This window comes from Filicampus tigris, chromosome 18, assembly GCF_054856515.1.
Source record: "Filicampus tigris isolate MCC_2025a chromosome 18, RoL_Ftig_1.0, whole genome shotgun sequence".
NCBI classification, from domain to species: domain Eukaryota; kingdom Metazoa; phylum Chordata; class Actinopteri; order Syngnathiformes; family Syngnathidae; genus Filicampus; species Filicampus tigris.
In genome coordinates this window covers 4,195,001-4,220,192 of record NC_141234.1, presented here as the reverse complement: position 1 = coordinate 4,220,192, position 25,192 = coordinate 4,195,001, and the positions used below count along the sequence as shown (strand labels likewise).

Here is a 25,192-nt window from a genome sequence, read left to right as displayed (position 1 = left end):
TGTAACAGTTTTGAACGTTTTTATGGATCAATAAATACATCAAATGATTTTGAGTTGACCTAAAAGGTAGTAAATTTATGTGGATCCGGTTGGCAAAAAGTATTCAAAAAAGTCACTGCTTCCTATTCAGTGCATTATTTCATTTCATTTAATTGGAAGACAGGGAGCCTTCAGTCAAAATCTCTCTTGTGATTTCTTGTTCTTTGATAACAATTATAGTGTAACTTCAAAATATTACAGAAATTAAAACTAATAATAATATTAACCTTTACAGCTGACCTTAATCTGACTTTTTCTAAACTTTTGAATATGCAAGTGCAACTGCTCCATGTTTCAGAACTTTTTGCACAATTTGCTGCTGCTGCTAAGCCATAAACATTTGCTACAATGGCAAGGTATTGCTGATCAATTGTCAGGCGTCATCTTAGTCTCATGATGTCAACATTCAAACAGATCCTTGTTAGAGAACAGCAACTTGTGCAAAACATATTGAAACAATGAACAGCTGCATATGAGCATAAAGAGGTTTAGACATTCTCAAATTAACTTATCTATTATTGTCATCGTTCACTTTAAAGTCGATATTGTGAGCAGTGTAATTATTATTGGGGTTTGTGAGAATCTTTTGAACATTTTTTGTGATAGTAATTGTGGATTGTGTTCCACCTCATTGGAAAAGATTGCTTTACATTGCAACACACATCTTGCTGGATTTCTGCCTTTCCTTCAAATAAGCTGTCTGATAAACAGGCAGTGGGAAAAGTTGGGAGTTTGGTCTTCTTCACTGGACCTGAACGCAACCATTTCGTCTGTTGAGCCAGTCGGCCAAATCTCGACTTTATTAAAGTCGCTTTGATGGATTCATTCCCAGCTTCGCCCCATTGTGATCTATAGCCTGTCCGGTCTTTGGAGGCTCTAATAAACTAACAAAGCAACACAGTCACTTGATCTTAGCAATGTGTATGTGACTGTGAGTGTGGGTGTGTGCGTGTGTGTTTGTGTGTTGTCACAATCAGTGCTACCATAACATCCGCTTGTGATGATATGCAGACCATCCGTTTTTCGATAACGATGTGATTTTATTGTATATTTACGCTCATATAGTACATTAAGATGGCGCTCCAGCGATTTTAATAGCGCTGCATTGTTCAGAGCAATTCGACTGTGTTGAGCATGTCCTGCATCTTTTCTAATAGAGTAGTAAATCAAAGACAGTTAAGGCTGGTTGAGTCCTTAACAGGTTCAGTGAAGCCTCACAAAGAAAGGCAATTTGCAGAGAATGGAGGAATTCACTGGTCAGAACATATTTTTACATTATCAGCAAATAGATATTTCTTTCCCAGGGAAAATGTCTACAAGCACTGACAGCAATAAAGATATCTGTAGTCTAGTTCATTAAACCGACTGTGTCCAGTTGCACTAAATTGCCAGATGTCACTCGGAGAAGCACGGTGGTGCATGTCAAACAATGAGCAGGCCGTGACAATTTGACCAGACCTTATCCTCCTCTGTGACAACGCTCAATGTGCACAGCTGATACAGGTGGAAAACATTTGCACGCTAATAGGAACTGCCGGGACTGGTGCTACTGGATAATTTATCTCAACAGCTGTGCAAGACAAGTTTGAGGCTGACCTAACAACAGAGGATGCACATGCTATAATCTTTTTTAACCGTCCCAAGATGTTATATCAAATGTTTTATTTCTGCAATAAATTACCCTAGCAAGGATGTATAATGTGCTTTTATGAGCAAAATCACTCAGAAATGAATATTTCATGAGAGCCAGGACAGGAAAGAACGTGAATGTTTCCCTTCAGAAGGGCAAAGTCGTTTATTATGGCTGTCCTTGTTTTAGTGACAATATAACCATGTTAACTAAGTGTAGATCGTCATATTGTAAAATAAATGTCAAACTAAATCTAAAAAGAAATAACTACATCTCCAATGTGGGAAGTGCCGTAAAAGCTTGACAACTATGATTACATTTGATTATTTTCATTAAAATCCTTACATTTTTGAGTCAAGTCTCTGTTGAATGGTCATCACTGAGATATTTTAGGTCTTCTAAAAGCCTAGGAACTATGTTGAAGTGCGTTGAGGAGTTTAATTAAGACCAAAGCAATGCTGCCATTTTGTGGCCTCAATAGGAAATTATAAACCTTTTTGGTGGGGCATCAATTCATAATCAATCCACTACCGCTGATTCTAACTCAGATATCGTTCTCTAATACTGTGGTGATGATGGATGAGGAAAGTTTGACTTAAAATAAGCAGTCATCAGAAGTTTGCTGGGCGCACCATCATGGTTGTCATGGTAGCCATCAGATTTGGTCCTTTCCAATAATACCACTTTATGCCATTGTAGCGAACCACACTGGATGAGCTGGGATAATACACACCATTCAGGTTGGATGGTCCGCAAGCCTCAAACCACCAACCTGGGGAGGAAAGAATAAATCAGGGGGAAAAATCGGGACTAATGGAAGTTTCCACTGAAATGTAATAGAATCTACAGCTGGAAGTGTCGAGTGACTTCAATGAACACTCACTGGTTGCAATACTATGCATCAAAATGTCTACTTTAATGCTTGGTGCTTACTGACATGCATAGTCTTGTTCGTGAGGCATGGAACCATAATAGTAATAATGGTGATTTGTTTTTTTTTTTAACAGTTTTTACATACAAGCAAGACAAACTGAGACATCTTCATGTATTTGGCATAAGGCTGCGCACCTCCGGACGCCAACTGTGCACACTTGCAGGTGCAGTGATCATTATCTCTGTCCTTGGTGCTGAACTGGGTGCCGCTGTGGGCCATGCTGTTGGTCCGTCCAGCCGTCCCGCTGAAGCCCTCAACATGAAGGCTGCATTTGGAAATATTTGAAAAGAAGGTTGTTAAATTGGAATTGGCAAAATGCTAAATTGCACAGAAATGATGGTAACGTTAATGCTAAATTCTTGAAATTATAGTATGCACTCTGCTTATAGTGATGAATGATACATGTAGAACAATATTTTTATGTGTTTGTTTATTTGATATGGACTCAAAAATGGGGGGTGACTCAAAAATGGGGGGTGAAAAAAAATCAAATCTACCAACCACTATTAAGTCACTCAGCAATTTTCATTCAGCATGTGTGGTTTTGTGTAGTTATGTGTGTCACTGCTGCTTTGAAGAGTGCAGATGTCTGGCTTGGCTTCCTTCTCGTTAGCACTGGACTCCCCCTGAGTTATGTGATCCACACCATAGCAAGAGCAAACTGTCTAATAATGGATAAATGAAGAATGCTTCTCTTGCATTTGTAAGTTAAAAACATGATTACCGGTATGTTTTGGAGCAATTATAATTACCGGTATGTATGTTTTGGAGCAATTATAATTACCGGTATGTTTTGGAGCAATTATAACAAATGAGGTCAAATGGTCAGTCAGTTAAAAACCATCAGTCTTCCAGAAAAGGGGAAAATTTCTCAAGGAGCAATCAACAAAAGACTCAGGAGCTTCATTTCACATGAATACATCAACACACATTTTGATTGTGCTGATTATGTGCAACAAACTGAACTAAATGGAATTATGTGCACTGCCGCGGATCTTGGAAAGCGCACGCCCACGTGTGATTATGACTTGACATATCACCGAGCATTCATCTCCACATACAGACAGAAACAAATCACTTTGAAACTGACACAAAACATAAACGTTGCTATTTGGTCGTTCTGATGTCAGCTCGGATACAGTCGAATCGAAGCGCTCCCACGCTTGATCTTGTTAGTCAGTTAAGCTTTGTGTTATGGTTGTGACCATATTCATGTATTAGAAGTCAAACCATCAGTGGAGGCATTCTCCTGTGGCACTATCAAGGGCAGCACTAACTGAAGAGATGGGAAATAAGTAATGTATGCCCACTCCTGTGCTCTTTCTTCTAAATAGAAGTCTTGAAATAGTCCAAGAGAGTTTGGCTTGAGCATAATTGTTGATTATCTGCTGTGATACTAATTCCCTCCGGGAATGTTACATCATGATTTAAACACTTGTTACTTGTTTCATGTTACCTGTAGTTGCGTCCCTCCTCCTCTAGGTAGAAGTGTTTATAGTGTGAGTAGGCCTCATTCCCATCTCTGTCCTTCAACTGGACATGCAGGCTATATTCCCCGGATCTAGTCAGTTTATGGATGATGTCATTTCCCAGCCAGTGTTCCCCAGAAGGCTCTCCAAACCCCTGGATCGAGCACAAAGACAAAGAGGCTAATGAGTGGGTGGTTTTGCCAAGGACCTGCCAAGCGCGTTTGCAGTTAATACGATAATGTAACTAAATTTAAGAGTCACATTTATCATTCAGATGGCAGGAGACTTTGTGAAGGTAAATGCTATGTTCTGGAAGTCACATTACTGATGAGTCAGTTGAAGCTTAAATTTGCCTTAACCCATTAAGCCCGGGAGCACATAACCGCGTTTCTATCACTAGAGCCGGGAGCGCTGTTGCGTCATTCTACCTTTCAAGCCGGCACAGCGGATGCGTCACTGTCCTTTTTTAAACCAATTCTCAATATCTTTGCCAACTTAATGCATCAGAATATACACGTGACGGTGTCGCGAGACCGCAGAGGATGTCGTGGAATTTTTTCGAGCCGAAGGTAGGCTAATGGCAGACGCCGTCGATCGCCGGGAGCTCTGATTAAAGTAAGTAAAGTAACGGCAGTGCTATATAGACGACAGTGTAACCAGTCGAACGTGATCTGATATGATTTGTAGACAATGACGATATTGACATCTTTGTAACAGAATAGAGGATGGTAATTACCACTCGATTTTTTTCTAAATGAAAATAGTCCTTCTCTTGCACTGACACGTTATTTTTACAGCTTTGATTGAAACAGTAAATAATAATAATAAACTCTGTCTGTATGAAAGCCACATTTCTAAGATCTCTAATTCTTTTGGATTCATGTTTCTGTCCGCTACAGGGGCTGGGATATAATTGCTGTATGGGTGCATTCGCTGTCGCTCCAGACAAGTACATCTGACTCAGTTTTAATGGGAAACAAATGAACATAATAATGATGGTGTGGAGGAAGAAACTGCTGCATGATGTTTGAATACATGGAAGCTCTTGAAGTATAAGACTCGTATACCAGGGTAATCAGTGGTAATGAAATCAATACATCTATTCGTCCAGAGGCATACCTGTAACTATTGTTATTCCATACATTAAAAAGTAAAATGTTCATAGTGTGCCCCCTTAAGTAACGGCAATTCAATTGGAATATCGTTGACAATTTTGACCGATTTGACCTTTCACCTCATTAAAACTCAATTGGGGTCTTGGTTTTACATAATATTGATATTGTTTCTTTCTTTAATAATGCTTATTGTTTGCCACTGAATGTTTAAGTCACTTTGTCTCACTCTCCCGCAAGAGATTGGTCCGAGGCAAGAGCAAGTATGTAGTGGATTAGGTAAGAACCCAGTTTCATTTATCATGTGACCTGCAGGCCTGGCCACAACAGTTTAGTGATATTGATTGCAGTTGGTGGGATTAGGAATAGGGACCTGGATCAAATAATATATGTTATCTGCCACCAACAGGGCCTCTGTGCTCCCATGGCTCAACCTGGGCGAAATATTTACCATCCGCTTGTGAAAATATTGTTCTTGAAGGATTTTCTTTTTTTTTTCCTCGCTCCCTCAATCTCCCTCCATCTCTGGTGGGTCTTCCCCTGTCAAGCTTCCCCTGCCTCTGGTTTCAGCCCAAGATGTGGCAATTAAGAAATGAATTGCTTCTGCAATCATTCAGAAAGCTTTGCTTGACTCATTCAGTCAATATATTCGAAAAATACTTTGGACTCAATGGCATACGGAGTCTATTGACACGACTTTGAATGACATGGCAATTTTACATTGGTGTTTGGCCCTTCTCCAACAAGCAGAACAGTTCATTTGAGTACAGTGCATTGTTCTTTTTGTGCTTTATGCGTACCCATACACACAACAAATGTTTGACTCGCTTGCATGCCTTTCAATTCAACAAAGCTGGCCTTCTTATTATAACACTCAAAATGAACTAACAAAGTACTGGATGTCCGTCATTGTTTATGTGTCATGTTGTTCTTTGAATTCATTGGCAGGTTTGTGCTGCGCTAAAATAAAAAAGCTAGATAAGGATTTACGGACTAAATAATACCACTTGGTAAAAATATGGCTTCATGTTAAACCAAGCATTGAGATCTTGAAAACTGATGGAAAACTAATCGTCTGCGGGTCACTGAAAAACACACATGCGTGTGTGTATGTGTGTTGTATGGCCGTGCATGCTTGGATGTGTGGGAGTCTGACAGGGAGAGTGAGCAGTAGCAGGTGCAATAACATGAGAGGTGGTAGAAAACCCGGGGGCTGCCAAACATAACAATGGTGGGTCACCTGGGATCACACAGCAAGGTGGCGGTCCCACGCTTCATTGTGCTAAATCACATATGAATCGTTACCCTCGGATGCACCCACCAATTTGTATTCCTTCCATCCGCGATGGAAATCGACGGAGCCGTTTCTACGATGTTGGAACACGGTCCACCCTCCACCTCTGGTCTCCATGTCACAGAAAACCTCAAGAAATGAAATCAGGATTTTAGGCGCAAAAATGCAGCACATGTTTAAGCTATATATTTATCGGCAAAGATTTCAACCATTTTTAATTGGCAGTCAAACATTAGTATTATTAATGAACAGCTAGACTAAAATTGAATTTAGTTTGAAATTCTTCCCATTGTTCACAGCATTAGTGATTCAAATGTAGGTTTTTGCTGAAGTTACCCACTCCTACTAAGGCACATTTATTACTTTTGAAAGCTTGTCCAACGGAGAACTCCAAATCTCTGAAAAATAGAACAAAACTGCATCTGCCCCACTTTATTGAAGCCACCCAGCTTGCCAGCCTCATTCTTGGCATGGATTGAAAGCAGCAGTGATTTGGGTTGTGATAACTTGCATCACTGGGAACCAACATTGGCCCTCATTGACTGGAAACACATGGCACAACAACTTAACACCTGGCTGCTTTGCCCACAGTGGTTGAGGAAGAATAAGCACACAAAAAATAGAAGCTGAGGAGTAGGTGCCAGCCAGCAAACTTAAGAAAAAATGCTGAATAAAAAATGCTGCTATGTTGAGACCAGACAGCGAAGACACCAGCCTCGAATCCTAACCAGGAGTGGGTTTGCCGCTGGAGGAGGCCGCGGTCGAATTAACAAGGGCTTGTTACTACAGCACATTGACAGCTAGCTCCCAAGTTATTCTGACATTGCATTCGGCAACACACGTATCCCCACCACAAAGCCTTTGGGGGCTAATGATAAGAAACCAAAAATAGCATGGCATTTCCAGCACCACATACTCCTTATTACATACTTGCTGTCACAGTCATTTAGGTGATATTTACTAGAGAAGATCAATGACCTTTAAAGTTCCACTACCTTGACGGAGTGGGTAGAGTTTGCGAGGTGTATGCTGTATATCCCACTCGCTGTTTGTCCAGAATGTAGAATCTCTGCACAATCCCTGAAACTAGGCGGCTCCTGTATGGGCACATGGGAGATTTCTGGAGGGTGGGAAGGTGGGTGGGGGGAATTCCCGATTTTCATTCAGTAGGATTTGACAATGCAGTACATAAAATATAGATACAATGTTTGTTTTCCTTTTGCATCAGGAGGTCCGCCGTACCGTTACAGTGGTTGACCAAAGCTAGTAGCTGCTCAACTGTGTCCGCGAGCCGAGCCTGCTGTCTTTGTAGCAATGTGTTGTTCGAAGTTGCGCTGCCCAGTTCGCCTTGGAGCTGGCCGACCAGTCGGCTCTGCCTTTGCATCACTTCCCGCAGCTGCTGCTTTTCTCTTTGCAAGCCCTGCAGTTCCATCCCATATTGAGCCTCCAGCGCCAAGAGTCTTTGTTCGAGAAAACTGATTTAAAAAAAAAGAGAAGAAAAATATCAGTATGCAGTGCTTTAGATATGTAGAAACGGAACATTGGACTGTGCTAATGGCATGAGTCAGTTGGCAATAAACCAATGCAGAGATCTGTTATTATCTCCCAATTTAACATGTTTAATATTGGATATCACTGCCCAAATGGATGCAAAGTACAACCACAACAACAATTGATGATCTATTTTCCCTTTTCTCATCTTTCTTACTGCATGATATCCCAGTAGTTCCACTCACCCTAGAATAGTGTGTACACTCATGCACATGTATCTCTTTATTAATTAGTCATATAATAAACTGGAGGGGCCCAAAGGCGAGGGGGAACAAGCAGAAACAGATGTAACAGGTGGCAAAGCTGGAGGCGCTTGAATCTCGTGGAGGCGTTTCGTGAAAATGATGGAAAGGAATGAAAAACAACCATCGCACTAGGACAAAACCACCCACTTGTTTTCATGCTGACTGTTGACCCGCCTTTGACCCACGCTGACCAAAATCTGACCTCATGTTCCTCTGTTTCTAGTTAGAATAATAGGAAACCCCTCCTAATGACCACTGCCATTTTACTGCGTACACTTCCACACTTTCTGCACAATGCTTATTATACTGTGAATGCCATTGTTTTCAGATTGGACTGGGCTTATTCTGATAGCCTTTCCTGATTTTGATATGATCAATACCACATTGGCACACATGTACATACACTTATTGGTATCAAAATTTGCATTAAAACAAATAAATGTCTCAATATGTCGTCAGTGAAATGTCATATGTGAAATCACTTCTTAAATACACGAGGAAAAACGTATAACAGAACAGTTTTGGATAAACAGCAAAACATAAATACAGCTTTTTGACATTGAGATGTTAAGAGACTTTGAGTGAATATTAAATCTCATATCCCAAAATACGGGCACTGCCAAAATGCTCTAGGTAGAATCATACTGTAAACATGCCTAATTTTGTTCACCTGTTTTTGTCCTTGAGACGTGATATCTCCTGAGTCTGCACGAGTACGTGTTTCTCCAGACGATTGGTAAAAAGTGAGTACTCCAGCAGCTGGATCTCCATGCGACTCGTCTGGTTTAATACCTACAGTGTGCAGAGAAAGTCAAGACTTGCTGCTAAAGAATGTCATGTAACACAATTATGTATCCATCATTTTTAATGATTATTTCAATTGAAGTAAGTCTGTAGTCATTGAAAACATATTTGTAGTTTGCCACTCACTTCTGTTTTAATCAGCATCTTGTCAGAGGCTGGGAATAGCTCAATATGTTCATCAAAACCTGAGTAGCAATAATGAGTGCCCCGAACTTAGGAGTGTACTGTATGTATTAGCGCTTCGGTAACGATTGAAGCGTTCCATCACAAGCTGAAGCCTCACCCAGAGCCTTCCGAGTAGGCTCACCTGAGTTTTAACATCAGTCAGTTTGCGAGTCTGCTCTGCTGACTGACTGAGGAGGTTGGTCCCCATCTCGAGCATGGCGGCTGTTTGAGTGTGCACGGCGGTTCTCTTTAGTTCTTCGATGCCAGAGCGAACATTCTCCTGGATGAAGTTCTCCAACTGAGAAAAGAAACAGCATTGGCCCGTTGCATTGGATTTTTTTTTACATGAAATTCTTTTTTTTTTTCCTTTAACTGCAATGACACTTTTGTGTACTGTTTCTGGTGTTGTGATAATGTACCACTAGACATTGCTCACTAATCTGTGAAGTATTGAGCAACCGAACCAAGGGGCCGATTAAGATGTAAATGCAATTACCGGGACGCTTGCTTGGAAGGAGCAGTAATCCTCCTCTCTCTGATCTTCCACTTTAAACAATGTTCTACTAACCATTTCCTATCTAAATCCAACTTTCACATTGGAGGTTAAAAAAAACCCTCATAGTATGACAGCAGAATTTAAGATCCTTGGATCATGCATTGAGGCGATGCACCAGTAATGGAGCTCAAGTCTAAGGTATGATACACTCCTTCGCCGTTGCACTAATTGCTGCTTTGCATCACCCTGCACCTAGAAAATCACATTTGGGATGAAGCATAATTCTCTTCTAATCTATCTAAAAGGCATAGATGAAGGGAAAGCAGTTCAATCTGTGTGATACTTGTCGAGCCATTATACTCATTTGTTCACATAATTACAGCAGCAGAGTGGTTATTAGGGATGTTTAGGTCATAATTGATGTCTGAATCAATATCAACACTGTTTTGTGTGTGCTCATGGCACCAGTTTAACCCTTTTTGGATCAAGTACATGTGGAGAAACAAGGTGCTGCAGTAAATTGGGGCTGACAGTATTTCACCAGGACATCAGTTCTCTGGGTGTCACATGGCGTCCCGCATATCTGTACAATATTTCTACTTTTGCATAATCTGCTCAGGCTATTAATAGAAAAACAAAAGCACGCTCACATAATTTCTGCCAACCCCCCTTAGGCAGCAGGGAGAGCGAGTACAAGGGGACCGGGCGGGAGGTCGCATTGGGGGCTTGGACAAAGGAAAACAAACAGGAGTTTCTTCTTAGAAAACACCAGAGAAGGAATTTGGAAAATTAATGTTGGCCCCATGTACTCGTTCCCTTTGTGATCTCTATGTGGAACGTGGTACATCAGTGTATATGCTCTACGGTTTTGGGCATTGTCTTTCAATAGGTGTGGTTGGATGGGCCACTGTAAGGGTGAGATGACCTCAGGAGATCTATGAGTGATAATCCAAAGATTTGCTCCAGAAATACAAGAATACGCACGCCAAGTTTAGGTTAAAGACACGTTTCAACCACCAAACATTCAGTTCAGTCATGAACTCAACAAAGACGACAATTATAATACAGAAAAGGTTTAAGAAAGGAAAACAAAACAATAATGTATCACACGGTAACAATTTTAATTTGGTGGAAAAGGGGATTTATATGAAATCTGAAGTGGTTTTGCAGACTGAGTTTAACTGGCACTACACCGTGATGTATATATTCCAGAGAAGCCTATGTTTATTTTAGTGCTGTAAAGCGATCAACGTTTTTTTAAACACTTAATCGCAAAATTTTCCATAATTGATCACGATTAATCGTATTTTCCAAGTACAATTTTGTATGAAGCTTGGAACAGATATTTACTTGAGTAAATTAATGTGGGGGGGAGTACTGTATAGTTTGAATCAAAGACTGTTCTAATCGCTTTGTTTCATCCTTGAATACATTTATTTTCCTGTAAAATATGACTGTTAAACAATCCAGCAAAGATATGCAACTAATATGGAATTTGAATTTGGCTTTGCAAAGTCTGCAAATTATTTTGGATTTGTCCAATGAGCTGTCAAGCAAATTTTTAAAGTAAAACTATGTAAAAGTCTGTCCTTACAACAGTGACTCTAATCTAAATTTGACTGCAAATTGTCCAGAGGTCAGCTGCCACAGGAAGTAAAAAACGGAGTATTTTTTTTTTAAAACTCTTTATAAAATTCAAATTAATCTCCATGGTTAACGCTTGAACTCTGACAGCCCTAGTTTATTTTGTTACTCTTAATGAGTTTTAGTTGTTGACTAGCTGGATGGATTATATTTTAAGTGATTATATGGAGAATATATAGCATTTTCCCCCGATACAAGAATATATTATGTATTGGTTACTCTACAACATTAGAAAATCGAGATGGGTTGTGTAGCGCTTTTGTATTCTAGCTTTTAGCCATTTTCTCAAAAGCACACAAAGAACAATCATTTTCTTTCTAGCTGCGCCTTTTTCGATCCCTCAGACTCATGCATACTGCACCGTCCCAAGGGGGTATGCTTGCCCTGGAAGCGCGGTCCTTGGTTCACAGACTTGAGCTTCAGACAGTGTGCACAGGGGAATTGTGGAAAGTGTGTGTGTTTTCGTGTGTGCCTGTCGGTGTTTTCATACGTATTTGTAGACGTTGCATGTCAAAAAAGAGCAAGTATGAGAGAAAAGGAGTATAGAAGATATGATGGTTGACAAGTCAATGTGTGAGATGAGACGCATATATCATCCCTCAAGTATGCAACAATCGAGACAATTTATGGAGATGGACAGAGAGGGCGGACAGATAAAAAAAAATCTGCTTTCTGGTGAGAATGTTTAGCTTTGGTATTCATAATCTATTTTAAAATTCAGAAGTATAGTTGTGTTTGCTTTGGATCAAACTGAAGACTGAGTGCTGAATGAATGCATACAACGAATATCGAGAGTACTGCAGACAAGAATAGAGGGACGGGTGGAGAGGATTGGCGTCGATCCGGCACAATAGACCAATGCTGATTCTGTGGCCTGTTGACTTTAGCAATGCAAACACTATTGTGTTGCAAATTTAAATCGCATCAATTCATTTGAATCATAATCCAGGCGAAATGGAACTGCCGATTCCAAACACCCAGCAAGAGGACGTGCTACACGCCCCATGGGTAATCACTCATTTTACCAAACACACTTCAATGAGAACCGAGTTAAGAACAGTCAACTTCAGCTGAAGCGCTGCTAATACATGAGTCAAGATTGCTGTTGATTTGATCTTGCCTGTGGTGGTTAAATACGGAAGGTTTAACAGCATGATCCATATTTGGCAACATCTCAGCAAGCTTTAACATGCTTGTCTTTTTCTTGACTGCAACAGGGAGTTCTGGCATCCGCATAGTATGGAGAAGAATGCAGGCATGTTCCAGACATGGGCACTGTGCCAGATATACTGTACATGCAGAAGCATGAAGGAAAAAATCCCTGTTAAGCCCGGAATTGATCAATAAGCAAATCTTGTCAACGGATGGTGCCATCTTTGGATTTACTGTGCTTTATTTCAGCATCTTGTTTGGAGCTCTAAGCTAAAATAGAAATGTGAAAACAAGAGCTCTAAGAAGAGGCTTGAACATATGTCACTTGCTAAAATTGTATGGAAACAATCATGATCTAAAATCTTAATTGCAAAAACAATTGCTTCTAAATTTACAGCATGCCATATGATCAATTCCAGTCTCATCTGAGCATTCAAAAACGGAATAATCCATATTACATCTGCATTGATCCTTGCATGTACTGCATCTGAACCAGTACTCAGTTGGATATTATTCTGAGTGTGCAAACAAATCCATTATAAATTATCTGTCAATTAAAACATAACCTCTTTGGTGGAAGGAATGGAAATTAAGTACAAATATCAACACCAGGGGACTGTACCTTCTGCAGCCACAGGGTATTGTTCTCAGTCGCACTTTCCAGACTCTCCAGTTTAATTTCCTGCCAAGAGGACCTATTCTTCTGAGTCCTGCCGAGAGTGCTTTGACTTACGGCGGATTTGACTCGGGCTGGGGAGTCCCCCTGGAGTGTGTTAGTGACCTCAAAGTTCTTCTGGGTCTGGCAATGTTCCACCTCAGGGAGGATGAAAGTGTAGCTGCAGGGTCCATGCTGTACTTGGTGCTGCTGCCGCTCCGAGCCCAGTGCGCAGGCCACCAGGTGGGCCAGGTAGGCCAGGGTCAGGCCCAGCGTGCGTCCCATCTCAGGTTGGAGGAGAGGGAAAGTGGCAGGTCCCCTTCAGAGAGCATACATGTCAGACATGTTTCTGATTCTTGATTGAAAATTTTCTTCAGATCTATTTCTTTTATCCCGTTCTCTTCTGCTCTTCTCTTCTGGTTGCTCTTCCATCCAGATGTTTTCCTTCTCTGCTAGGTTCCTGCCCCTATATTTCCTCGTAGTGGGGACCACATAACACAAGTCAAAAACACAGATGGGTTCTAACACAATCCATCCAGAACAAACATAAGTTGCTTATGTCCATGTAATGGTGTAATAAAGAGCAGAAATCAAGTTAAGAGTCTTTCCTAGAATCCTGGCAGTAAGGCACTTAAAGTCTTGAGAGGAGTGGTTCTTTCTCCCTATCCACGCACGTTCAGGAACACATGCATACTCACTCAATCACCCGTCCTCTGGTACTTTCACCCTCTTTCACTACTCGAGCTTACAGAAGTGGGAAAAGGAACACACACTCATGCCCAGCAGAGCTTCAGTCAGAACTTCCTCAACATTTTGCCTCCTCCCACTCTCTTGCTTTCTCCACTCTTATACTAAAGTTGTCTCAATAGCCTTAGAACGTGAAATAAATTAGCCACACAGATATGCTATGTTAGGACTCCTTTCACAACATAAGTTATCACAAGAGTCTCTAGTCGTCATAATTGCATTTAAAAGCATGATGGTATATTTTGCTCATATGGAGCAAATTTGGGACGGTGCCCTTGATGTAGCAGAACAGAGATTATAGAATCTCAAATTGCTTTCTTCCGCATGTGGGATGGAATGAGAAAACAAACAGTGTTCAGCAGTATACATTGGAGATCTACAACAAAGTGTTCACTTTTTTCATCTGCTTCTTTATCTTTGTTGGTATTGTTACCTTAATCGTTAAATGGCTTTTAGGGGTTCATTTGCAGCATTTGGTGTGTTTGTTTTTCATGTGAAATATCAACACACTTTTTTCCAAATTCACTGATGGTTGAGAGAGTTGCGTGGCACACATCATGTTTTTGCATCCTGTCATTAGCATTCCCAAAGAAGAAATAAACAAATACTTTGCTCTTTCTAATGGTAATCACAGATAACATGACAGGAGTACTATATCGAAGTTTCCATACTGTATTTTCAGTCATGCCTCGACTGCCATCCCTCAACTCTCAAGGACAATGAAAATTCCACACTGCTATAGTTGTGTGAATGTTTAACAATTCGGCCACTTTGAAACACAGTGTGTTGCCATTACCATCAGCTAACGTACAGTATGTGCTAATATACAGCAAGTGAGTTTAACTATCATCAAGCCAGTAGTGAATAGGCAATACCCATATGCTCAGCAGTAATTTTCAAATACTGAGTTCATTTCAGATATTTGATCATCTAAAATATCTCTCTGTAGAAACTGATGAAGCATAAATGACTCCAATAATTTATTGCAGTCACGTCCTGCAAAACTTGATATAGCTGCAAGAAAGCCTAGTAATATAAGCAATATTCTTGCCAGGTATGATAATCAAATGTGACCTTAAGTATTTTCACAAAACTGCATAAATCTGACAACTTGAATATGACCATCACAAGATGATTGAAGGAAAAAAAAACACCCCTACGGAGATGATTTTTTTGCATTCATGCTTTCATGTTTGAAATATAACCACATGCGGGTTTTCAAGCATGCATGGAATAATATAGAAGATAAACAGTACTCTGCATTGCATCCAGAGGGATGCTAAACATGTTAAATTGAGGTGAATATTAACTACAATGGTGGCATGGTGCCTTACAGGATGAGGGTGTGGGTACGAATCAAGGGCTCAGACCTTCCTCTGTTCAAATTGAACTTTAGTGTAAATATGCTCAATCAGAAAGGATTGTTACAATGACAATTGAAAAATGAGAAAAATACTTGGTCTGCAATTGATAGTTCATTTTAGTAAGGGACAGTTTGTTGTTCTGGGGAAAGCTAACTGAAATATAAGACTGGAAATACTAAACATGGTCATGGATGACCACAGTCCATCCCAATGGACATCATCTGTCTGATTTTCTCATGCATTCCAACTCAGCAAGTGGATGAAAGCGCAATTAAAGTGTTGTTACTCACTCAATTGTCTAACGGGGAAGTTGAAGACTGGTACGACACACACGGTGAACGAGCCCCATAAATCCAATGTATCCCATTGGGATCAAAATAAATGAGGGTCGGTTATTTGACTTAGAAACAAATGTTGCAAATGTTCACAGTGGACCCATCTGCTATTCTTGTCAAGTGGTCGGGAATATCCGCCCCGTGGTACAGCTTCACGCAGTGCGAGCCAACATTTCACGTCACACTGTAAACCTTCCTCTAAGGCAGACAAGAGAGAGCAGAGTTACCTCAGATTTCTCTGGAAATATTCTTTTTTTCAGTAACTAAAAGCACTCTCATCCACTACCATCTATGAAGAGTTGCTAGTCAATGATCATCTGTTTGCTTGAAAAGGAGAGGAAAGTAAAAAGTTCTTATCCCAAGCTGGTCTTGACTTGTCAACAGCGGGATAATATTTACGATAATAATAATGATATTAGCACAGCTTTACTGCTGCGCAGAACCAGTCAACAAGGCAACAGACAGACCAATGGGGTGTTCTGTAGAGAAAATAAAGTTGATCTCCACTGATTTGTGCTACAAACAAGAACCTGATGAACCGAAGGAGTGAGTGAAGTTAGTGATGTTCATTTAAGACATGCAGGGCAACTAAAACCCTGATGCCTTCAGGCTCCCCGGGGTCCAATCAGGATGTGTTAAGATGACACAATTGAAGAAGTCCAAAACAAATAAAGCTGGACATTCAGAGCCAGAGACTGTAATTGCAACTGAAATGTGACGGTTAGAGATTAGAGACCATGGAGACCAAACAAAAAACAACAGTTGCTGAAAAGAACTGATATTTTGCTCTTCGTAACTAAGCGAGTTAGCAGTTAACAACCGAGAGAGCCTTGTTGCTTCGTTCTGAGCTCACACCAGTGTGCAAATTCTAAACAATATCACAAACTAGGCTATGTTTGAGCAGTCAACAAAAAAAGGCTCCTTCATATGGTTACAGTTTGTATCACCTTTGGCCCTTCACTATGTCTGTTTCCATTCTTTTTGCAGGTGCCCCAATGCAAAGCAACTATAAAAACCTTTAATATACTTCATATGTGATTTCAAACTACAGTGAGTGAGTAAGTACGGACTTGTATGTGAATGATTAGGAGGCACCTTGCTTGCTGTGCACTTGGATTAGGTAATACAACACATTTAACGGATTACGGACATATTGGAAGCAGATGGGTATCGCTGCCTGTTGCCAGTGACTTTATGTTCATCACAGTTGCTACAAAGGAAACAAATGAGACTATACACTAAAAGAAATGCACACTTGAATGTATTTGTCACTGTAGGAAGGCTGCCCTGTCAAGAAGATACCATATGTGATTCATGTTGCCGCTGTCACTCCACAAAAATTGTCTGCATCATTAGACTGAAAGGTTACCGCTGCATATGGTTCTGCTCATGCCAATACTTAACTGCCTTTCATGTGGAACACACAAAGCATGATCCTTCACGCTCTCAGTAGTCTTGTTCATTTTGCCGTCACCAACACCACTCAATATCCTACAAGAAGAGTGCTGTGTTCAACCTTTTGACATTGCTAGGGTTAACAGATGTATTACCAGAACAACTGATGGAAATCTGTAAAACTAGAACAAGATATTCATGGACAAGAGGAGGTGGAATGGAATGCTACTTGAAGAGCAGACGTCAGGAGAGAGTTTCTGCGTGAAATGTACTGAATGTGGGAACCATGGACGAAGAGGAGACCTCATTCCACACTGACAAAGAGCAGCTGCTGGTTCGGTACTCAAGCATCAGTTCTGAGAAGAGAGCTGTTCTGAATGAAGATGGAAGATGATCACACATGTCACAGTAGTCGTATACAAATGCTGATGTCAAAACAAGACAAATCAGATTCAGATTCAATTCAAGCTAATGCTAATAAAATTGTGCGATATGGATCGCAAAAAAATCATACAGAACTTCAAAGCAGCAGCTGTATGTTTGATCTACATATTGTAGGTCAGCACTGGAACCAAATGAGAGGGAAATTGGATACAGTATTCGAGAGAAAGAACCTTGGATTACTCATACAAATGCACTGTCACGCTTCAAACTAAAAAATGTCCATAAATGGTCGTACACACCAGTATATTAAATTCGCCAGAGGTAAACTCACATCAACTTAGTCAGCGATGCGGCAAGCCACCTGTGTTTTAGGTGATCAAGTATAATGCTGTCAGCAGTATGGATCACTAGCACCGAGGTTTTCAATCAACCCAGTCGTGTGAGAGCGAAAGGTGTGTCCAAAGTGTCACTGACAAATGCAGAGCATAAGACCTCTGAGGGATACTGAGGAAAAAAAAGGGCGGAATGACACAGAATGAAAATTGGAAGATAAAGAGATGGATGAAGCAGGACAGCAGTCACAGAAGGGGAACGGTCAGAGATAAGTCACCTAAAGACAAAGCTGGGGAGGTTGACTGAAAGAGTTTGAGGAATGCGAGAAGGACAAAACAGACCGGGACAAGGCCTATTTTGTAACAACACCAAAACATTGAGGTGTGAAAGTGTTGTCGCGCACGATCAGCCTAGAGGCTCGAGTGAAAATCCTCTCGAAAGTTGCCAGAAGGCAACGAGGCGAGAAATGAGAAGCAGTGAGGATGCTGCATGACATATGAATGCCCTGGCTCACTAAACCCTCCACAGACCACAGATGGATAAATACCAGACCGTATTAATTTGCACCACAATGTCGTTGCATGAAGAAACGAAGAGGCAACTATGGTGATCTTGATATGTTAGTATTGCTCAATTTGTGGACAGCATGTCGTTGGATGACTTCATGTGTTGTGAAGTATGGTTTAAATCTTCGAAATCATGAGTCAGCATGAGCTCTGATGCGCCTCAAAAAGCTCGGAAGATGGAGTTATGTGTTTTACAAGCAGGGTGTGAATATTGCATATTTCAACCCTGATGGTTTCCGTCTGGGACTGTTATTTGTCAAAAGTTCTTCAAAACTAATGGCTAATGCTGATTGTTATTACTTTATCATCAGCATATTGAACACATGATAGAAGTTTTAGCCAACCCAGATGACTAAACCTTTTGTCTGCTTTTTGGCTTAAGCGAAACTGAGTGTCCTTGGCAGGACTGACATGTTCTACTATCATTTTACGTAGGCAGTTATTACTGCGTTTGCCAAATGGTTTTCAACAGATAAGCAAAAACATATTCCAAAAGGTAATGACAATAAAAAATAATACTGTCATATCCAGATATGCCTGTCAGAAAGGCAGAGAATTGGACCAAAATCCATAAAGCTAGGCCGCGGGGGAAATGATAAAAATCAGTAACTCAAAGTCAAGGTTCGGTACAGGAGTGATTAGTCCAATACCAGTAAAAGGTCAAAAAAATTGTGGAGAGGTGGAGGTGTTGATGGGGTTAATCATAAGCGGAAGGCAAGTCTGTCTAAAATCTAGGGCAGGCATTATAGTAAAAAAAAATTATATATATATATTGGCGTTTCAAAAGACGACTGAAAAGATGCAGGCAAGGAACACAGAGTTCAAGTCCAGGTGCAATGCATTATCGGGGACACAATCACTCCAGCAGAGGGGAAAGGTAAGAGTTACAAAAGCCATATGTGACATACATTACGGATTAAAGGGACTGAACTCTCATTCTTAAATACTTGCTCAAAGCATTGACCGTTTGTAAGTAAAATTAAACTGCATTTAGTGTAGAGTGGATGGATTCTTGTTTGCAACTTAGGTAACAATGTAAGTTTTGTGTCACTAGTGTGCGTTTGTATATTGTGTAAATTAGTAGTTGTGTGAAAAAAAGCACACGATTACTCATTTGTCTGCCGGTTAAAAGCGAATGTTTTTTTTTTTTGTCCATTGATTTTCCCGCTTTTGTACTACTTTGAACTACTTTGTCGAAGTGGAAATGGGACTTCACCTGTAATTGCAATTCAATACTGGGATGTCTGTCTCAAAAGGCCTATAAACAATACTTGAACGTTTGTGATGCGAAATAAGTTGAAAAATGTTTTTTGCTTGGTGCTTGAAATTGGTGAATCTCATACTCCTTTAAGAGCTAAAGGATTTAACAAGCACCACTTTAAGCCAGACCTCCTAAGAAGGGATTTTTTTCTCTCTCCCCGGATGAAATCAGCATTTGATCCCTTTAAAGAAGGATGACAAATGCTGGGAAACCTTGATATAAATGCAATAGTTACTGTCTTTTTTTGTGTTGTGTTACATGATTGCTTCGGTGCCGGTACTTGCTGACAATCACTGACTGCTTTTTGTGATAGAAATTTGATCGGACCACTTTGTGTTTGAGTGTATAATGTTTGGTAGTTTTTGTATGTTACTGCTGTCTTTAATCAAATAGCCACTTATGTTCACCATCACGAGAGCTGTAAACGCACAATAGTTATAGCACTATAAAAGAGCGGTACAAAAAAGGCTCAATAAAAATATAAACAGATTTGATCAACAATTGAAGTGCACTTAGCCTGCTTCAGGCATCATGACTGCCCACCTAAGCATGTGTTTTCATCTGCTCAGTCCTCTATTGACTTTGCATGTCAAATAAGCCAGAATCCTCAATGGACGAAATGATTTTCATGCCAGAATTGTAAGCATAAAAACCCCTAATGAATATTTCATACCAGACCGACTAATATCCTCAGCCCGTATGCCTTTATGTGCCCCTTGACTGACTCTAAACCGGCTCTTTACTTTTGGGACCTGACTTCAGGTCTGCAGGGTCGGGCTCAAATGCTGCAGATTTGTTTTGTCGCCTCGCTGTTACTCCTTACACCTGCACTCTAGAATAATATTTACTCGGTATTTCAACCTCATGTGCCGGGGTGGTGAAATGTGTATATGGGCCCTCCTGTACGTATGTCCAACTTCGATGAGCCCATTGATTAAGAAATTCAAGTGAAGTAGAGAAGGCCAGGAAATGGGAACTTACATATTGCTTTGTCATTCAAGCATAAACAATTTGCACAATTATTGTACAGCTGGTCTGGACAGCAATGTTAGCATCGATTCAAGTGCAAGATGTTCATGTTCAAAAACTTGATTGCGCTGACAGAAACAACAACATTGCCTGATTACTTTTAAACTGTGCCAAACTTAGGTAGGAATACTGCATAAAACTCTTCCTGAACAGTTCCAACGTGTTTTTATGGACTGTTTTTTGATTAAGATTGAATTTGTTTCATTATGTTACTGTATATGTTCCTGTTATTTACTTTTTCATGTGTTGTCTACTCAGGTTTTTGTCTCCACCTGTTCTTGCCAGCCCTGTTCCTTGTGTCAACCAATTAGCTCGCTCAAGCCACTTCTGTCTTGCCCAGGTGTTGCTCGTTGGCTTGTCAGTTAGTTTGTGTTTAGTTCCCTACTTATCAGTTGTATCAGTTAGTCTTGGGTTGTTGTTGATGTCGTATAACCTTTGTGGTTATGATTTCCCCATTTTCTTCGGTATTGAGTGTTTTGGTTCTTATGTTGCTTTGTTTAACGATTGTTGGTATTTTATTTCTGTATTTGTAGTTTTGTGGTACCTTGTGTTATATCTATTTTGTAATAAATCTTTTGACTCTGTCCTGCATTCTTTCACTGCGTTTGAGGTCCTCCTTTTCCAACTCCACCATGAAAACCTGCATTTGCACATTTTCATATGCAATTGGCAGATAAATACTTTTTTTTTTTTTTTTAAAGCACTGGGAATGAACAAAGGAGAATGTGAAAGACACGTTTTCGAAGGCAGCGGAATCAGAACCCCAAAAAATCAATAGCCAACGATTATTATTTTCTGTTGTTACCCATGTAACGATCCACTCAGGAGGCTCGCTGCAGATATGTGGTATTTGTTACATAATTATGAAGTAATTAAATCAAAAATGCAATGCGGCAATTAAACTTTTTTTTTTCTACTATGCAGCAGTACTTACAAAATATCAGACATATATAGAAAGACTATATTAGTTTGCTGTCAACTTTGTTTCTGGGCCAGACATTCCCTCTATTGTATTTCTCATGCATCATAGTGTTTTAATTTCATGATCTGTGGGTTCAGTCAACTGGCAAAACCTAAAGAGAGTTTTCTAACCACTGAAAAACAGTGTCAAACGTGTGACTCAAGAATATCATATGCCCACGTTGACTCACTTTTGGTATGTCGTCCCACAGCCATGCTGTCGGGCCACCAGTATGTAATGTGGTATCACACACTCATGATCTTTTAACATATTTCTTTGAGTTGGAGTTGTAGAAGTTGTTTTGGTCTGTGTCGCAAACATTACCGGAATACAATTTCTAAGAAAGACTTGGGATAAAGTGACAAAGGGAATGACTTAAGATGAGGTTTTTGATTCATTTTTGCTTATGAATTATTTTAATTTGTCAATGCTGACGAACAGTGTTTTAAAGTGATATCACCGTTATGCTCTGTCATTTCTTAAGCTATGTTCACGGTAGTGGTGGGTGTCCACATTTGGAGAGTTGTTTTGAATGCTTTTACTTTTTTTCATGTTAGTTTCCTTTAGTTTGTTACATATCCCACTAGGTTATTGTGCACACCTGTGCTCGTCAAGCCGGTCCCTTGTGTGTAGCAAACAGCTCGCTCAGCCACCTGTGTCTTGTCCAGGTGTTTCTCGTTGTCTCGTCAGTAGCTTGTAGTCAAAGTTCCTGGTTTCTTTCTGTCCTTGTTGGTTCATTGTTTGTGTTAGCTGTCCTCGTCCTAGTTGAGCCAAGTTGAGTCTTTGTTTTTTCTCACTGGTGTTTTTTTTTTTGGTACTTTAGAGCGTTGTTATTTTAGGTTGTTTTTTTATTAATCCAAATATCTTATTTGCCTTTTTGTTCTTTTTAAATAATTTGTTAGTCCTTCCTTACAATTGGGTCCTGTACAGTGCGAAATTGTACCATTCCACCACTATCACACTGCACTTATTCCCCCCCCAAAAAAAGAGTTGAAGAAAAAAATACTTCTGGACAAAAGCCTACAGTACTTTATTTTCACAAACAACACAATAAAATGTAATCCTTCTCCAAACAATAACACTTTAAAGTTGTTGTGTTTGGTTTTTGAACATAAGATCCAAACTGTCATTGGACTGAAGCATAACATACATTACAGGAAGAATACATTTAAAGCAGCTTGAGATGCAGGAATTACAGTGTTCGGGCCTGAAGATAGACGTGTTCTTCTGTCCCCCAAAAAGATAACCAGCTCCCACAAGAGGTTTTATAGAAAACTAGGCAAGCAGTCAATAAACACAAAACTTGACCAATGTGAATTTACGATCTATTTCCAGCTTTCCAAAAATGGAACAGGGTTACAGTGAAAACATGAGATTCAATCCAAAACAACATTCATACTTGACTTTCCTTGCCATTATTGTTTCATTATCCTGTCCGTCTGAAAACAGTGCGGGGATTTTTTTTGTTGGCTTGTAACTTTACCGTCACTTTGGAAATATCCATGAGAAACATAAGTCAGTGCTCACTAAAGGTCAAGTAACAAAAAAAATGTCGGCAATGCCTGTTTGTGGGCCAAGTCACTGTATACACCATGTAGGCCTTTATAACATTCAACATGACAAAAAAATGATGACCTATGAGCACATATAAAGACAGGGAACAGAACCCACGCTTGGTCATCAATAAGTGCCGAGTGATGAGCACACATGATTACATCTTCATCGCAGCGGAAACACATCACACCACACAATGGAACCTAGGACGGCTGAACGTCCCAAACACACAGCACCTTTAAAACTTTTCAAGTTGGCTGTTAAATGATTGATGGGTTCTAATAATGTGCGTTTTCAAGAGGGCAATATTTCACAGTCTGGTCTCAAGTTAAAGCCCAAGCAAGAAATATGTTAGCTTTGCTGCTATCTAGTGGATCTCAACAAAACTTCATGTTGTTTCCTGTGACAACTTTAGGGGTCACTATGAGGTCATTTTGACATTCCGGTTTGTTTGTTCAGGTTCCAAAAAGTCTTTCTATTAGCCAGAGGACTAAGTGTAATTATAAAAATGACCACTTGATATCAGTGTGTTTTATTTCTACCAATGAAAAAATAATAATTTCATTTCCTATTCAAATTTTTATACTTAACGGTGTAGAGTCTGAGTAGTTTAAACGCTCATTCCGTTTGCAGACAGTAGTCCAGCTACTGTGGATTGTGGGAGGAGCTTGCGCTACTTTGAGAAAAATCTGCATCAAGTAACCAATCACAGCAGCAGATGCAATATGTGTTTCCTTGCTCCTTTCTTGGTTGTCATCTTTACAACTCTGCCTACCTCTCACCTCCCACATCCACCCCTTTTGTACCCTGTCCTCCTGAGTTGGATTTTTTTTTTTTCTTGAGTGTGCACATACCCACAACCCCCCACCCCCACACCTTCTCGGAGGCAGTTTTTACCCCACCAGTTCCCTCACTGTGCTGGCCTGGAAAGGAATAGGGGAGGAAGAAGAGAGGATTTGGTGAACCGAGGAGAGAGACCGACAGGGGAGAAGGACCATGGCTTCTCTCTCGGTCGTGCTGAAGTCCTGGGTAATACTGCAGACACTGTGCCTAGTTCTGGCCCAAGTGGTAAGTGGACAGGGGACACCTGCTCGAAGCAATTTCTTAATTCTGAGGCGGGGGCCCTTAAAAACACACACACATGCCGGTGTCATTTAGTGGGATTTTATAAGGTTGGTGGGAGAGTTACTTGAGGTTTATGATTTGCTGATATCATGTGTGATGTGGGGTAGTCACCTGACATGAGTCTGAGAAAGATGAACATGGAATGGATTTTCTGTTTGCTGCAGTGGACACAAACTGAAACAGCCTTCACTTTTTGGGTTGGGGGGGATTATTATCGCATGTGAACGTGCTTCTTGTCTGGAGTTTTAAATAGAGACCATGATGGATTTGGAGTTTCCTGGGTGACGTTTTTCCACAAGATGTTCATTTTTCAAACAAGGAAGAAAATACAATCGCCCTTGTCCCCCCCCCCCCAAAGGAAAGCCTGTGGCAATGGAGGATGGGACACAATGTGGAGTCTCACACAGAAACAAAACTAACTTTGTTTACAGAGTGTGAATGGCCATATTTAAAATGGCACCCACATGCCAACTGTTGGATTATTTTACATTGGAGGGAGGAATATATTTTTTGGGCCATTTTTCTTTTTGAATACCTGAAGAATCGGATTTTTGGATTAAAAGTCTCACATTGAATGCATGCCCACATACATACAGATAAAGGGTGGGGATGCGGGGGTTGCGTCTGATGACCCCTCCTCCCGCATTCCTCTTTCTGTATTTTGTATCCCCCTGTTATTAATTTGTATTTATTGTATTGGTTTTAGATATGGAATGAATTTACCAAGTACAACCAATTGCATTTGTGCAGAATGTATAGTATGTATTTATATGCATTTATCATATGTACATTATTATTATTACTATTATTATCATTGTATTCTCATTGTAATATATTAATTGTAATTTATACTTTAAGATGCATAACCTAAGTGAAATGTTATGATGCACATTTCATTACTTGTGGAAAATGTCATCCTACCCTATTCGGTATAAACATATACCATAT

At 40.2% G+C, this 25,192-nt stretch overlaps 2 protein-coding genes across 2 annotated transcripts in view; one reads left to right on the top strand and one right to left on the bottom strand.

The window, feature by feature from the left end:
* Window positions 1-1,837: 1,837 nt before the first annotated feature.
* angpt2b (angiopoietin 2b) lies at window positions 1,838-13,909 on the bottom strand. The gene is made up of 9 exons (XM_086014578.1): window positions 13,158-13,909; window positions 9,386-9,541; window positions 8,945-9,066; window positions 7,721-7,953; window positions 7,474-7,598; window positions 6,506-6,607; window positions 4,060-4,226; window positions 2,738-2,868; window positions 1,838-2,441 (listed from the first exon to the last, which is right to left on the bottom strand). The coding sequence occupies exons 1-9, from the start codon at window positions 13,473-13,475 to the stop codon at window positions 2,281-2,283; spliced, it is 1,515 nt and encodes a 504-aa protein (XP_085870704.1). The 5' UTR covers window positions 13,476-13,909; the 3' UTR covers window positions 1,838-2,280.
* Window positions 13,910-23,895: 9,986 nt separating this feature from the next.
* col9a2 (procollagen, type IX, alpha 2) overlaps window positions 23,896-25,192 on the top strand; it is a 13,921-nt gene continuing 12,624 nt past the window's right edge. The window contains exon 1 of the mRNA XM_086014377.1: window positions 23,896-24,187. Within this exon, the coding sequence (XP_085870503.1) occupies window positions 24,116-24,187 (72 nt within the window). The 5' untranslated portion in view covers window positions 23,896-24,115. The remainder of the gene's footprint in view (window positions 24,188-25,192) is intronic.

Coding starts and splice junctions, on each gene's coding strand:
- angpt2b (XM_086014578.1), bottom strand. CDS start 13,475: ATGGGACGCACGCTGGGCCTGACCCTGGCCTACCTGGCCCACCTGGTG. Junction 6,608..7,473: donor ACTCTACCCACTCCGTCAAG/GTAGTGGAACTT, acceptor TCATTTCTTGAG/GTTTTCTGTGACATGGAGAC. Junction 4,227..6,505: donor GATGGAAGGAATACAAATTG/GTGGGTGCATCC, acceptor TGCTCGATCCAG/GGGTTTGGAGAGCCTTCTGG.